At 24.5% G+C, this 18232-nt stretch overlaps 1 protein-coding gene across 1 annotated transcript; it reads left to right on the top strand.

The window, feature by feature from the left end:
* Positions 1-12416: 12416 nt before the first annotated feature.
* Positions 12417-16322, top strand: LOC127288607 (uncharacterized). The gene is made up of 2 exons (XM_051316157.1): positions 12417-12679; positions 15129-16322. Exons 1-2 carry the CDS (start codon positions 12478-12480, stop codon positions 16202-16204), a joined length of 1278 nt encoding a protein of 425 aa, XP_051172114.1. The 5' UTR covers positions 12417-12477; the 3' UTR covers positions 16205-16322.
* The last annotated feature ends 1910 nt before the right edge of the window (positions 16323-18232 follow it).

Genomic DNA, 18232 nt, shown 5'->3' with positions numbered 1-18232 from the left:
TCAGCGCGTAAGATTTACGTGTTTTCATGTCACGTTTTGTCGCTATGGGACAGTATGCTCAATCCACACTATATATATATATATATATGATAAATTCCACGCCAAATCAGACATCATTTTACATTTACATTTACGATTTTTTTCAAACTTTTTTTTTCTTTTAGTAATAATTGAGAATAGAATTCATGATTTTTTTCAATTTTTTTTAACAAGCCGTTTACAAGATATATAAATTTTTCAAAAATTTTCGAATTTTAATGATTTTTTATTTTTAAATGCTTATATAACTTTTTTAGATCGGTTTTTAAAATTTTTTAAATTTAACAAATAGGAATTTTTACATATAATAAAATTTTCGGCTACCGAATTTTTGTCAGAATTTTTTAATTGATAAAATTTTTAAGACGTCGAATTTTTATTTGTCCGAAATTACAAATGGTCGAACAAATAATTAACGGACAGATTTTCGATGCAATTTTTAAATTTGACCAATTAGAAATTATCAAGAAAATCGTAATTGGTCAATTTTCAAAAATTGCGCTGAAATCTTTTTCTGTCGATTGTTTGTTCGGTCATTTGTAATTTCGGACAAATGAAAATTCGTCTTTTTAAAAATTTTATCAATTAAAAATTCGGACAAATTTATATTCGGTAAATTGGAATTTCTGTCATTTTAAAATTCGATTAAATGAGAATTCTGTTTAATTAAAATTCTTTTAAATTGAAATTCTTTTAAATAAAAAGTATTTTAAATAAAAAGTCATGTTAAGAAAATGACTCTAAAACTCAATAAACAACTCAATAAAAATTCTGTATAAAAATCTAAAATTCTAAAATTTTGAAAAATTCATATCTCGTAAACGGCTTGATGAAAAAAATTGCAAAAAATAATTCAAGCCAGTCTCAATTAATACAAAAAGAAAATAAAATTTCAAAAAAATCGGAGATGTAAATGTAAAATGGTGTCTGATTTCTCGTGGAACAAATCATATATATATATATATATACTTTTGGAGAGCACACGAGAGACGAACACATAAGGAAGTGTGAAAACTTTGCGGATGTTCATATGTAATATATATCTACGAATATATATTACACATGTATATATTTACACTCACGAAAATAATATATTACACCATCAAAATATTTGAGGAATACTGAACCAATTAGAGATCTATAGTAATAAAATTTATACAAGATCTAAAGCATATTTTCTAAAGCGTAATGTCATTTTAAATGGTCATCTATACATCATCTTGTGAAGCTGTGAAAATATCGCTATTTAAATTCCAAAAAAGTGTAATAATTTAGAACGTTCTTCATCGTCGATCATCTATATTCATTCCCTCTTTTAGTCAGCAAAATTTATTATACATCTTGCCTATATATATATATATATACGTACTCGACTTTCTGTCTCCTTTTTGCTAATTACACGCGACATTCAATCGATCCGGTTATTTTGCGATATGCATTATACAAGATATATGTTATACCGCGCGGCGTTTCAATTATCATTATATAGAGTATATATGTATAATAACTGGAAATGAATTACTTTTATGAAATGATGATTAAAGAAACTTGTTACATATTGTATGTAACAGAACTAATCATTATATTGCTATTTTGTCCCCGTATTGAATAATTAAATGATTTTAATTACCTGCAATTTAGACCCACACACACCCATAGGCAATTATTTTGCATTGTATAAAATTCATTTTTGGAAAAAGCTAATAAATAAAATCAAAATTTCGCGTTAAAGTTGAAACTATTTTTAATGTTTTTTTTTTTTTGTGATACTATAAAGGGTTAAAATAAGATGCAGTACCATCGAAGATTAAAATATGTACCTAAAGTTCTGAACGTTCAATGAACGAAATAATTTTTTTGATTACAAATATAAAAATTATTAAAGCAATGAAAAAATTAAAAAAGTGCATTAAATAATTTATTTTTGGATACAGAAAGAAATATATTAAAAAAAGTTAAAAAAAAAAAATAGTAAAATTTTTCATTCATTTGAACGTTCAAACACAAAAAATTAAAAGGCATTAAAATAAGCTGCAACGCTTATTATTTTAATCCAATTTTGCTTATTCTAATCCATTTTAGTATTAAAATATAAGCAAAATTGGATTAAAATAATAAGCCTTGTAGCTTATTTTAATACCTTATAATTTTCTGTGAAATTTCAGGCACATATTAAAATTGAACTTTCAAAAAATGAACTTAGTAACGTTTATTTTAACCAAATTGAAATAAAATCTAAAAAAATTGATTATTTTAATCATTTACAATATTATAATTTATAATCTGCAACGCTTTTTAATTTTTAAATTAAAATTTTTTTTTATTTTAAGAATAAATTTGAAAAATTTCTTTCCGAAAAAACAAAATTTAAAGGTTAAAAACCAAGTAGTTTTGTAAAAGTGAATTTAGTTGCATCATTTAAAATATTGCTCAAGATTAATTTGCTTTTTAACCTTTATATTCGATTTTAAAAATACATTTTTTCAATTGATCACACATTTTATATTTCGTTCTCCAACGCGAAATTGTGAACTATAAAAAAAAAATTTATAATTACTTCACTGCTTTTTTCAATATCTAAAAAAAAAAAACGTTCTTCCCCAAAATATTCAAAATTAATACACCAAGTTGTATAGAATATTTGATATAAAATAATTGGGCCAAAGGCAACAAATTTCAAAACGTTAATTAATATATAAAAATTAAGGTCCTTGAAAATAAAAATAGTCATCAAATTATAAAATGTAAAAAAAAATTGAATTTGCGCGAATACAAAGCATATAATTATATTACAAATTTATATATATTATAATGTATATACAATGTAGAATAATTACTGCAGCGCTAACCAAAAGCTTTGCGTAATTACCCATACGTACACACATAACATTTAAAATTATTGTATGGTTCGCAGGCTCGGTTACACGACCTAATAATAATTAGTTTAATTCACCTGTGATATAATATATATTTTCCAACAAAAAAAATTTCTGATAATTTTCAAAAAATATATCTAAATATAGATAAAAAAATTTATTTAATTCAAATAATCGATTACTTTATTATCAAATAAATATTTAACCAAATTTTTGAAACCAAATAATTGAATTAAATAAACTGTATATTTGGACAAATAATTTCTATATATTTGAAACAAATATAATTATTAACTGAAATACTAATTATTTAAGTGTACACTGAGAAAAAAATTTAGTGTTTGCAACAAAATTGTTTGGTTAGGCAATTTTGGTACTTGTAACCAAATTTTGGTTGTCTGAAACAAAGTCGTAGGGTTATTTCAACCAAACATTTAGTTAGGCCAACAAAATTATTTGGTTGAACATTTTTAAATTCCAACCAAAATTTGGTTACAAGAAAATAATTTGGTTAACACAACAAAATAGTTTGGTCTAAGAAACCAAATGATCGTTTGTTGTCCTAACCAAGATTTGGTTGCGACAACCAAATAGTTTGACTCGCTCTCAGCTCATAGATTAAGAGAACAGTTAGTTTAAATCTCTCACAAGGATGGGTAGTCCATTGGTCAGAGCTCCCGACCTTTAGTTTTAAACACGGAGAAAAATGGATACTTAAATTTAGTATCTGTATATTCACGAGTAAATATATTAGATACTTAAATATGGGACAACTATCTATAGATACTCAGATTTAGTATCCTTGGATATTTAATTCTATATATTAAATGCTACTATCCAAGATATTCACATTTAAGTATCCCAGATACTAAAACGTACCACCTAAACAAAAGCGCGCGCAAGCGCCTTGTAGTTTTTTCCTTTTTACGAACACTTTAATAACATAAATAGAAATTATATTTTTAAAAAATACTGTAAAAATAATTTTTCATTAATAACAAAATTTTTTAGTCATACATTATTATTATTATTTTATGTAGTATTTTATCATTTTATATTCAAAAATGTTAAAATATACACTATGAAAAAAAAATTGTTATTAATAAGAATGTTTACACATTTTTATAATAAATTATTATATTTTTATTTACAATAATTATAATATTAAAAATTAGTATTATTTACATATTAATCGATTTAAAATTTTTCGTTATTAATCATAATTATTTATACATTTTTATTATGATAATGAATTATTATTTTTTTAATTTTAATGTAAAAAATTAATTATTGCTAATTTTGAAAAATAATTTTAATAAAATTATGTTTTATTTCAACTATATTAAACATTTTATATTACAAAATACTGTAAAGATAATATTTCATTAATAATTAAATTATTGTAAAAAATAATAATGCAAAATTTTATTTAACACTTTTTTTTAATTGTCAATAATTAATTTTTAATATTAGGATTAAAAATATGATAATTCACTGTGATAATAAAAAATATGTCAGTAATTAAGATTAATAAAAAATTTTTTTACCCTTTTAATATTATATTCAAAACTTTTAATATTCATTTGTATTTTCGTATGATTTAGTTAGTGTAGAAAATATTAAAATATTATATAGAAAATTATTTGTTCCTAGTAATTCATATGCAATTTTAAATTTATAGTACAAAATTAATTTAGAATGTTTATTTTAAAAAACAATAATAAATAAAGAATTTGAAACTATGCTTAAATGTCACAAAATTTGTTAAAATAACATAAATTATTAAAAAGTAATTCTTTAAAATGTCAAATTTAAAAAATTTTTAACTTTATAAAGAAGAATCTTAATTTTATTTACCTTTTATATATAAAATATTAAGAATAACCTTAATCTTGATGAACGTGGAAGAATGTAAACAAAAAAAACATACGTTAACCACAATTAGAATTGTCAAAAGTCAAAACCTATAAACGAAACAAACGCAAGAACAACCAACTTCAGGTGTGGACAGAATGAAAGAAAGAAATTCACGATTATTATATATAAAAGTTTCGGTATTTATATCAATTTCAATCAATTATTCTCATTATTTCATGGAATAAATCAGTTTTTCGATCATAATAAGGAATAAAATTATAAACAAACTTGAAATACAAATTTTTTAAACATATTTTGGAATCTCAAAATTTTTTTGTTGATTATATATATATCATGAAGTAGGATAAGGAGAGGTAACGCCTGTAGCCAATCGCTAGAAAACTTGACACCATATAGGGGGGACCACAGTAGTACGACTTTCTATTTTCCTACTGTTGACAGCGCTTGCGGTGGGAAATATTTGAATTATATTTTATCACGTGACCTACCGCGAAAAGAGAAACATAACCTGAATGTTTCACATGGTGTTTTTGTTGTTAAAATTCAGTCGTTTGTTTTACACATGAAGTATTTCAGTAATGTGTTAGTGTTTTGAAAAATGAAGAGTTGTTTTATAAAGCATTGCGATTCGGGTTCGAAAACCCAAATAAAAAGAGATGGTTGTGTTCGAAGTTTTTTTAAACCTTCCATGGTAAGTAGAACGAAATTGTTTATTATTTTTTTATTACTCATGATATTATTATGTAAATAATAAATAATGTTAATTATATTTCTTATTTCGATAGAAAATGTTAGCAACATGGTCAGAGGCTATTCGAAGATTTGACAAAACTATGAATGTAACTCATAAGCTTTGTGAGTTACATTTTAAAGAGTCTGACATTGACAGATACAATAAATTCCAGTGTCAATATTAAACTATTATTTGATTTTTAAAATATTTCTGACATTTTACAGTTAATGTATTTGCATAATACCTTCATATTCATTAACTTAACCTAACGTTGTAAACAGCTGACTTGCAGCCATGTTGCAGACGATAAATTTTAATTCTTCGCTTTCCCCAAAGGAGCGCTCGCGACATTAGGAAAAAAGAAAGCCTACTACTGTGGTCCGTCTATCTGAGGGCCAATGAATATACGCCGTTACCTCTCCTTATCCTACTTCATGATATATATATTATACACTTGTCAACGATTTTCTACACATGTGAAACACAGAGATTTTAGGTTAGTTTTTCGAATTGAATATAGCAGTGCGGCGTGACTTTTGCGCAAGCGCTTATGTTACATTTAAATATCTAGAGATACTAAATCTGAATATATATTTTTTTACTAAGATACTATTTTTGAGTATATAGATGTTAGATTTAATTAAAATTTTTTTAAGTATATTTTGGATACTATATTTAAGTATCCATTTTTCTCCGTGAAACAGAGGTTCGATCCCAGGCGGAGGTGAGATTTTTCAAAGTCCATAAATATTTCAATTGGATAAATATAAATTTAATGTTAAATTGATAAATAAATAATGAAATAAATAAAAAAGATAAAGAGAAAAGAGATAAGGTAGAATAAAATTTTTAATTTTACAAAAAAAATTGTTGGTTTGATCAACCAAACATTTTTGTTCACCTAACAAAAAAAATTTGGTATGCAAACAAAAAAGTTCAACCAAATTTTTTGGTTGACTTAAACAAATAGTTTGGTTGCTTAAATACCAACAAAATTTTTTTGCTGGCCCAACCAAATTTTGGTTGCTCTGGCTAGACATTTTTCTCATTGATACTTAGCCACGTAACATAACCTCAAACTAAAAAATTTTTTTTCATAAAACTAAAAATGTGACGCGTCGCGAAGAAAGGGACCTTAGAAGCAAAAGAATTATAGGTTATGTTTACGAGTTTTCTTAATTAAAAAATTCCTTGTTTCTGTATATAATATAAAAATCAGTTTTTATTGACTAATTTAGATATATAATAAAGCCTTAAACATCATTAAGTTTGCATTAAAGATCATCTTTCTGCATTTTCACTTAAAAATTTCAAAACATAACCTACAAGTTTTTGCTTCTAAGGTCCGTTTCTTCACGATGCAAATAAATTTTTTCCCATTACGGTATCTACAATCAAAATGTGTAATTTGGAAAACGGTTTAATTAAATGAAAATTAATCAACTTCGATACTATTAAGATTCTTGTTGAATACCCAGGGATACAACCACAGTTAACGAACATGTGTATATATTGACTTTAACAAACTACCCCTTGGCTACTACTTGCCTCACTCGCTAAATGAAAGATCCTCGACCTTCTGAATATGTAAATGTTAAATATATAACAAAACGCGTATATCATTGTTATTTCATTCATATATGGAGCGTAAGATAAATCTGACATTAAAAAAATCTATATATTAAAATGAAATCGGAATATTGTGCAGAATTATATATAAAAATCATGTAAAATCAACATTTATGTTTGATTTAATATATACATACGGTAAGTTATCTACAAATGCAAATAAGAATGAAATGGCTGTCAGACGCATTATTTCAGATGAATGTATATATATATAGGTAAAGAATACCGGTCGGTTTGTACAAGTGTACGTACATATGCAAAAGGGTGAAGCTGACTGTGTGAACAAAACAAAATTAGAGTACCGCATATGATGCCGTGTGTCTCATAAATTGTAATTAAATCATAATGCAAACCCATAACGCCGCTTCCCTTTCGAAATGGTTTACCTACAAGTATATACATATATATATATATAATATATATGTATATATACATATAAATATATGTACACATATATATGCTACATATGTATACATATATATATATATATATATACATATATTCCCTACCCTCCAGGCACTTAGCATTTCAGAGCAAATAAAGCGAAAAGCATAGAATATCAAATTTTTTATTGAAAAGTAGAATTTTATTTTTTAACTCACTGCTCGCGGACATTATAGCATAATTCAATTGACGTTCTGGAACTGAATTATTTTCATAGAGCGAGAGCGAGGGAGAGAGAGAGAGAGAGACAGAAAAAAAACTGACCTAAAACAAATATTTTTTTCCCCGAGGTAAACTCGGAAACTCACATCAATGCAGGAAAAGCATTTCACGGGTCATTTTGCATTTGTTGCATATTCATTTTAAACTTCAGATGCGCGCCCCTTCTGAGTATATTCAAGAATTCCAAAAATATACGACTTGACTTGAGCTTTAATACACGGAACAAAATGGTCCATATTCAACGACAGTGATTTTAAACAATTTTATGGTGATTGATTTGATTTGTTATATTTATAGAATTGAATTAATTCCCAATAGCACACGACATTTATTTCATTCACATTTTTTTGTTTAAGTTTTGCAGTATTATACTTTATGAAAATGAAATTAATTTTTGAAGCTGTGTTTTTTAATTAAAAGGGCAAATATATATATAATTAAATAAATTTAAATTAAATTAAATAAATAAAAATTAATTAAATATTGTTGTTGATAGTATACACTGAGAAAAAAGGTTTGAGCTAACAACCAAATATTTCATTTAATATATGTGCAACTAAAATTTTTTGGTTGACACAAGTAAACTTTAGTTGACATCAACCAAAGTTTGGTTGAGACTACCAAATTCTTTTTCATTTTCTTATTTAGTCGTCTGAAACAAACTTTGGTTGTTGTCAACTAAAGTTTAGTTGTGTCAACCAAAAAATTTTAGTTGAACATATATTGAATGAAATATTTGGTTGTCAGCTCAAACCTTTTTTCTCAGTGTGCACTTCAAAAAAGGATATATCTTTTTTTAAGACACATTATGGTGTCTTAAATTTTGGCCAATGATGAGAAGAGCCTTAGTTATTTTTCTAATCAATGAAACAAATCAAGAAAATTTTAAGACATTTTCTATGTTACCTATGGTCTTAAAAAAAAAAGAAGACACTCGTTCTTTTTGGCTGAAAATAAGTTTAAACTAATTCTTGGGCTTAAAATCATTTATTTATTCACTGCCACTGCAAAAACGAGTGTCTTATTTCAAAATATAAGACACTTAATAAACGTATTAAAATTGTCTCGACTTATTTTATTGCTTGGAAAAATATCTAAGACGTTTAATTGGCCAAAATTTTAGACACCATAAAATGTCTTGAAAATCAGAAAAATAATGTCTTAAGGAGGGTGGTGGGTCAACATAACCTCAAAAACCTGTAAAAATTAAAAAATTGTTTTTAACGCAAACAAAAATATAATAAATATTAATTTCAAACAATTTTAGAAGATCTAGATTTACTCTTTTTCGAAAAAAATTATTTTTTCCCAAAATATTTTGTTAATAATTATTTTTTTAACATTTAGTTTTTTTTTTCTTTTAAATCAGACAAAAATTGCAATTTTTAACCAATTTTTATAAACAAAAGCTCATTTTACTAAGTGAAACATTCTCTACAATTGTTACCTTTTTTATATTGTAATAATACATATTGTATAATACATATAAAAAAGGTAACAATTGTAGAGAATGTTTCACTTAGTAAAATGTGCTTTTGTTTATAAAAATTGGTTAAAAATTGCAATTTTTGTCTGATTTAAAAGAAGAAAAAAACTAAATGTTAAAAAAATAATCATTGACAAAATATTTTGGAAAAAATAAATTTTCAAAAAAGAGTAAATCTAGATCTTCTAAAATTGTTCGAAATTAATATTTATTATATTTTTTTGTTAGCGTTAAAAACAATTTTTTAGTTTTGACAGGTTTTTGAGGTTATGTTGACCCGCCACCCTCCTTAAAATAAGGACATCTTTTTTTGCAAAAGGAAGTCTTAAAAGTGCAAAAAACGTCTTGTTTTGAGACATTTTTAACTCTTTTGGTATAAAAATATTCTCTTCCAATATTGTAAAATAATTACAATATTGAGAATATTTGAAGAATTTAATTTTATTAAGGATATAAAGATTATTATTGAATAAAGATTATTCGATTTATAGGATTATTGAAGATTTATATAAGATTAATATACAATATATATATATATATATATATATATAGGCTTATTTGAAGATTAGATAACACTCATACATATAATTTAAAGATTGGATGCATCCAATCATGATTCTTTTATAACGCTTAGTGGTGAAAGTTATAACCGTAGATAGAAAAAAAAAAAAAAAAAAAAAGTTCTTGGTCACATTGAAATTCACCGAGTAATCAGCTTATCCCTTGATTGATTGGACTTTAGTTTAACGTCGGATCGATCCATCACTGATGTGTCAAACAAAATGCACTAATAACCAGGATAATGAAATACACGCATGAAAAAGATCAATACCCTTTGATCATCATTTTCAAAATGTAAAGAGCTTTAAACAATTCAATAAAGTAATTTCATATCTTTTATGTATTATGCGTGCACTATTGTGTATTTTTTAATTTTATAAAATAATAATTTTACTCTCTAAATCTGAATTAGTAAAAATGTTTACTAATTTAAATTAGTAACTCATCACTTTTTTCTTTAGAATTAGTTAAATTTTACTAATTATTAGTAAAAGTTACTAATGATTAGTAAAATTTTACTAATTCAAAAGCAAAAAGTGAGTCACTAATTCAAATTAGTAAACATTTTTACTAATTCAGATTTAGAGAGTACATTAAATTATCTAATTTACAATTTTTTTTCCCCATTTAAATATGAGTTATTTTAAGGGTTTTTTGAACACTATTAAGAATCTGTGATTGGAATTTAAAAATTCAAAATAAAAAATCCAATATCGAGAACAAATATTTGACTTTAACATAACATAAAAATGTTATTGATTTTCTTTCATAATTTGAAAAGTATTCAGTTTATTTGATATTTATTTATTTACTTTTTTAATTAATTATTATTTAGTAATTATTATTTATTATTTATTATTTATTATTTATTATTTATTATTTATTATTTATTATTATAGTACAAATAAATCTTATTTTATTATTACAATTTTTAATAATTACTTAAAAATAGAAAACAAGTAACAAATTTAAATATTTAATTTGAATATTTCGTAATTAGGAATACATTAATTAATTTGAAAATTGAATTTCCAAATTTCTGAAATTAGGTCAAAAATTTAAAATTAACTTTTAAAGCTTTTCAATTATTATTTACAAAATTTAATGATAGATCGTACCAAGCGTTTAAATCCTGTCTGTATAGGACGCATTAAATATTCGTGAGTCAAAGATATTTCAAGTAATTTATTCATACATTCTTTATAAAGCTTTTTATATTTTATTTATATATAAAAGTTATTTTAAGAAATATTGAAGCAAACTATAAAAATGAAATTAAATTAAAAATTTTCATTTCATTTTATATTTTCTAAATTTTTCATATTTTTTTTTATATATATATATAAATCTCCAATAATCATATAGAATCTTTTTGCATATATACAAAAAATTGTAAATTTCTAAACCAATAATTATTTTTTCCAAATATACCAATTTCTAAAAATATATATATAACCAATAATTTTTTAAAAATTGCAATATGCATTTTCAAGAAAAGAACGACATACCGAGAACTTTCTGCATTTATCGAGTATGCAAATTAGAATTAAGAGCTTCGGCTATTTTATCAGTTTGAGCTGAATGATTTAGTAAATTCAATTTGTCAATGATTTACATGCTCATTCTCGTAAATCAATTATAATCCGAGAAAATTAAATGACGCAATTGGAAAATTTTCAGTTATCAATAATGAGAGAATATTTCATATTCCTAATATTTCTCTAAAAAAAAAAAAAATAATCATTCAATATTCCAAGAATATTTTTTGTCCAAAAAATTTGTGTTAAAACAAAAAACAAACAACTTTTTATTTTCAAAGAAAAACTATCCAGAATGTTTTTACAAATATATAACACTTGATAAAAAAAAGAGAAAAAAAACAGTAATAAAAGTTATAATGAAAAAAGTTCAAATCGCTTTGAAATTTATAAAAATGTTCCCTATATGAAACGAGAAATAAGTTTGTTCATTTAAACGTCAAATATTTATTTCATTTTAAACAAACAGTTATTTCAATTTCGTATACCTATATGTTTTTCCAATCTTTTTTGTAACAGAGAGTAAAAAAAAATTTCTCACTGAAAAATATGAGTTTTCAAATACATACATGAATCGATAAAATGATGATTGATATTTCAAATAAAAAGAATAAAAAAAAATAATTCAAAATCTTGTAAATGATTCATTTTTATCTATACTTTATAAAGTAAATCAAACTAGAATAGAGAAAATCCTTCGAAACGCTTAATCATGAATGTTAAATAGTCGCATGTCTAGAGGAGCATAAAATGAATATAAATATATGTAATTAAAGCGTGTCAAAGTGCAAATAAAATATAACAGAAATCAATAATTTTTTTATTTTTTACACACATTTATGGAAATTATTTGTGTGTGAAAAAAAAAATTGGTATAATGCACAAATATGTAAACTCTTGATGAGATGGAAGATGAAAATAAACAAAGTTTTCATAATATTCAATTTTAAGTCAAGAGTCCAGTTGGTTTGTGGATTTCCACTTTTATTTAGCAGAAAAGAAGAGGAGAGCGTGCGGTGTGATGATGACACCGGTTGTACTCACTTCAACGTGAATCGACGTTGTGTTAATATGTTCGTCTTCACGCCAGTGATTTTATTTTTCATAACATTCAGTTATGCTAACACTTTAGAATATTTTGCAAAATGCTGTGAAAATGGATTTATTTTAAATAATTTTATGAAATGTGAAATTTCACCAAATAATGATAATCTGACAACAATTATGGATATTTCTTATGGAATTATTGACATGAATTTCACATGCTCCACACGTAAGTGGTTTGCTTTCAATCATTTCATTTTTTTTCTCATCTCGTTTGAGCGAGCAAAAATTTTATTTTTTAAAGGGAACAAAAAAACAACATTTATGTTAATTTCATGCATATATTTAAAATGCATGGTGTATTATACTTGATAATTTTATTGTGTATAAGATTATTAAAAAAATATGACTGAAGTCTTTAAACTAAAAAAAAAATGACATTCCGATTTAATTAATAATTTAAAAAAAAATAATAAAGGGGTAAAAATAGAGTAATTTTGAAAAAAATGAAAAAAGTAATAATAATAATAAAAAAAATTTTTTTGCGAAACATTCTCTTTTTATTGAATATTGAAATATTCTTTGGAATAATGAATGATCATTTTTATTTGAAATAATTGAAATATAGAATATTCTAGGTTTGTTTAAAATATCAAAAATTCCTTGTAGAATTTTTTCAGGAATTTTTTTTCTGCAAATATTCGATGCAAATGCAAATACATTATAAACTCGAAATATTGTATTATAATAAAAATTATTACACCCAGAGAAACGACATATTTATCTTAGAGCCAAATAAATTTTTATTGGTTTTAAATAAATTTTATTTGGTTTAAATGAAAATTTTATTTCTTTCAAATAAATTTTATTTGCGCTAAGTAAAATTTTATTTGTGCTAAATAAATTTTTTTTTTAAAACAAATAAAAAGTTATTAAGAGATAAATATATTTTTATTTGAGACAAATAAATATTTCTGTAAAATAAATTTTATTTGCGCTAGGTAAAATTTTATTTTTGATAAATACATTTTTTTTTTGAAACTAATAAAAAGTTTTTTTTTTCAAACAAATAAAAAGTTATTGGGCTCTGAGACAAATACATTTTTAATTAAGGCAAATAAATGTTATTTAAATTATAAATTTTATTTCTTTCAAATAAATGCAAATAAACCATTTCTCTGAGTGCAAAACATTTTTTGAAGTTAAAATTTATTGTTAATTTTGACAATTTTCAGGTAATCGGCATATGCCGGTGAAAACCCTCAGACAAAACATGACATTTCGCTTAGCTCATTTATGTAGAGTAGGTGAATTTTCTGACTTTCCTTTTAATTCCAAAACCTTTTAGCCTAGATAAATTTAAACAATATAAAGCAAAACATAAATTTTGCATTTATTTGTTTTTTTAAATTTAGCTTTATTGAATTCAGTACACTGAAAAAAAATTTATTTAATTCAAGTAATCGATTAATTGATTATTATCAAATAAATAAAATAATTATTATTTCAGGGTTATCATAGAAATTTCATTTATTTTATTATTAAAATATTTAATGGCATTAATTTAAAAATTGTTTAGTAGCAATTTAATTATTTCATTTGAATATTTCGTAATTAGGAATATATAAGTTAATTGGAAAACTGAAGTTCCAAACTGTTGAAATTAGGTCAACAATTTAAAATTAATTTTTAAAGCTTTTCAATTATTTACAAGATTTAATGATAGAAGCTCTTAAATCCTGTCTCTATAGGACACATTAAATATTTGTATATGAGTGAAAGATATTTTAAGTAATTTGTTCATACATTCTTTATAAAACTTTTTATATTTCATTTGTATAAATATTTGGTTAATTGATTATTATCGATTATCGAAGAAATATTTATTTGTATTAAATAATTATCATTACAGGGTTACCACAAAAATTTTATTTTGTTTTCCCCTAATTTTCAGTCAGAATTAAAATTTTTTTCCCTGATGATATATTTCAAGAGGTTTTCAATTATAAAAAAAAAATAAGACAATAATTTTTAGAAGCAAATGGTTGAATCAATAATTTCAAAAATTATAGTATCATTTTTAAAACTTTGATATTTTTCCAGTTTCATGAAATTCCCTGATTTTTCTGACCCGTGGCAACTTTATATTAAAAGTAATTAAATGGTGTATTTGTTTCAAATAAGTACAAAAATTATTGCTCCAAATACAGTTTTCTTAAATCAATTATTTTGTTTCAAAAATTATTTATTTAAAGTAATTATTTATTTGTTAAAAGTTAAGTAAATATTTATTTGTTAATAATTAAGTAACCGATTAATTTAAATCAAATACATTTTTTTTAATGTATAATTTTTATTTAATTGCATATGAAATAATATCTTATCACATATTCAAATTTTAAAATAATATAATCATATGCAATAAAAAATATGTAATCATAAAATAAATATTTCAAAAAACTTACATTGAGGGAAGAATGGAAGATGAATGCCATACGGTACTTTATCCGTTTCAACTTCTCCTGAAACATATAAAAATAAAATAAATTTAATAATAAAATATATAAAAATATTAAAAATTTAAAAAAAAAATATAAATTTAAATTTGATAAGCTTTTTTGAAATATAACCCAAAAATTATGACGATCATTAAATATTGCATAACTTTTATTTTACAGATAACAAGAGAATAATTTCAAACACAGAACCTAAAGTACAAGTGTACATCGACATTCTGTGCGCTGATGTTGATCCCAATGGAACACTCATCATTCAAAATTGTTCCTTCATTCACAAAAGCAACAATGAGAAAATGTCTGAACATTGCAAAAGTTTATTCACCCCTATAAAATTTTGGGGTGCTTCAATTGTAGTGTTCGCCTCGTTTATTTACATTTTCCCATATTCCATCGTTGTCATTTTGTATTGCATAATGCCCGATCTTCGTAGAAAAGCATTCGACAAGGGAGTCGTGTGTTTTTGTCTATCTCAAGTTGGTACCGCCGCAACATTAGGTACATTCGGCTATTTTAATCTCTGTCACAATCAAATAATACCAATTATAATCTATTCAATTGTTGGATTAATTCTCATGTTTTTAACAATATCATCAGTTCTTTGGATGTTTATAATGTGTTTTGATGTTACATTGACAATAACACGATTTAGATGGGCACCAGCGACAAATAATTTATCTGATCAAAATCGAAAATTTCGTACATATGCAATATGGGTTTATTGCGGTAGTTTAATACCAACGAGTGTTGCAAGTTTTTTTGAATTATCACCAACGGTGGGTAAAAATTGTCCATTTAAGCCAAATTTCATTAATTTTGACGATACAAATTTTGCCGTCATTGGCTATGTCACATTTATACCGGCAATTGTATTTTTGGCAAATAATTTTCTATTTATTTACACATCATGGAGAATGTTTCAAATTCAAAAATCAACAAGTATGGCAACTGAGAATCGAGCAAAGAAAAGTTATATAACATATTTGAAATTATATTTTCTAATGGATGCACCATGGTTGACTGGTGCACTCGGTGCAATTTATCCAGATTTGTGGATTTTAAAATTATTTCGCATGGTACATCCAATTTTACTGTTAATGGCAATTTTACCAAGAAAAATGGTGGTGAATTCTTTTAAGTGTGATGGTAAAAAAATGAAAAATAATCAAAAAGAAATGAATAACGAAAATGTTAATAAAAAACAAAATCCATCGAATTCAATTAAAGTTAAAGTATAAGAAACTAAAAATTAGTTTTTTGATATTATTTTACATATTTGTAAAGCGAGAAAAACACATTAATTGACGAGTGATATATATATAATTATAAAAATAAGTATGAAATTTTTAAGACTGATGTATGTAAGTTCATGAAATGAATTTTTTTTACAAACTTTAATATCATATATCACTCCATTAAATAAAAATATTGTTTTCATTTTAAAACGTACAATATTTCATATGTATAACATTTTTTATATATTTTTTTTTTATGTTAGCCTTTTAGCTATTATTATTTTTTTTAAGTATTATTATTTTTAATTTTAAAATTTGTCTTTTGCAAATAAATAAAAATAGATATAATTAATATAATATAATTATGTATATTGTTATATTCGAAATAAAAATATTTATAATTTATAATATATGTTAAATTTCATTTTATTCCAATAAACTATTTTCATTTCTTTTTTTCGTTTTCAATTAATCGGTTATCTTTCGTTTTTGTGGGATGAGATTTCTCCTGATGGAACGTAAAAGGGTTGAAGCTGAAGTGGCCGGTAATATGGTCATAGCGTGTTCCTAATAGACTTCTAACAAGTTTATGTGTAGGTACAGATTGAAATCTCTGACAGTAAAAGTCACGTTGTCATCTGCGAATACGTAATAACGTTTCGTCTATATATTCGTACCTTATTTATTCGTAAATAAATAGAAACCAGACAAAAAGGAAAAAATATCTATTCATAAATTTTTAAATAAAGTATAGTGTTATATAAGAAAAATAACTTTTTTCATAAATGATGACATTTGCCTATAATATTTCAAATATATTAAATATTATATTATTTTATTTAATTTAAATGGTTGAAAACTTTTTCTTACAGTAGAAAAAGTAATTTTTCATTGATTTTAGGTGAAACGGGGGTGTTTTGGTCAAATTAACCCTTAGATTTTAGGGTTTTTTTTTCAAAAAGAGTGTCAAAAAAACATGCAAAAAACATTTTCCAAATGTTGAGCAATTAGCTTGAAAATCGTTGCTAGGGGGTGTTCGGGTTCGGTGATTACGAATCCGACGTTAGTTTTTCAAAATTCAAAATGGCTGATCCAATATGGCGGATGACTTTTTGAAAATCTAATATTATTAGCCTGAAAATTGTAACTCGGGGGTTTTCGGGGTCGCTGATTACGAATCCGACGTTAGTTTTTCAAAATTCAAAATGGCGGATCCAATATGGCGGAATAGTTTTTAAAAATCGTTTGAATTTGCTTGAAACTCTCTACTCGGGGGTTTTTGGTGTCGCTGAATACGAATACGAGGTCAGTTTTTTAAAATTCAAAATGGCCGATGCAACATGGCGGACAAATATTTAAAATCACTGGAAACTACTTACTTCAGACGAATATATTAAGTTTTTTCAAAATTTGTCCGCCATTTTGAATTTTGAAAAACTAACGTCGGATTCGTATTCAGCGACACCAAAAACCCCCGAGTTACAATTTTCAGGCCAATAATATTAGATTTTCAAAAAGTCATCCGCCATATTGGATCCGCCATTTTGAATTTTGAATAACTAACGTCGGATTCGTAATCAGCGACCCCGAACACCCCCTAGCAACGATTTTCAAGCTAATTGCTCAACATTTGGAAAATGTTTTTTGCATGTTTTTTGACACTCTTTTTGAAAAAAAAAAACCCTAAAATCTAAGGGTTAATTTGACCAAAACACCCCCGTTTCACCTAAAATCAATGAAAAATTACTTTTTCTACTATAAGAAAAAGTTTTCAGCCATTTAAATTAAAATCCCAAGGGGGCAAAATATAGGCCTTAGGGGCCCTCCTCCTTTCTCCAAAATGTTCTCCTCATTTTTGAGTACACATCTTCAAAAAATTGAAAATTTATTAACAAAACAAACAGACGAAAAGACAGATAAAATTGTTAAAATTAAACGATTTCCAAATTCAAAACACGAAGCCACAAAAATGGCAAAAATTATACAACAGTGAATGTAAAAAAAAAAAATTCAAAAATGCCTAACAGTAAA

This window comes from Leptopilina boulardi, unplaced genomic scaffold (genome assembly GCF_019393585.1).
Source record: "Leptopilina boulardi isolate dan_hultmark-lab unplaced genomic scaffold, ZJU_Lbou_2.1 LbouV2_392, whole genome shotgun sequence".
Taxonomy (NCBI): Eukaryota; Metazoa; Arthropoda; class Insecta; order Hymenoptera; family Figitidae; genus Leptopilina; species Leptopilina boulardi.
This window is presented reverse-complemented; position numbering and strand designations above follow the sequence as displayed.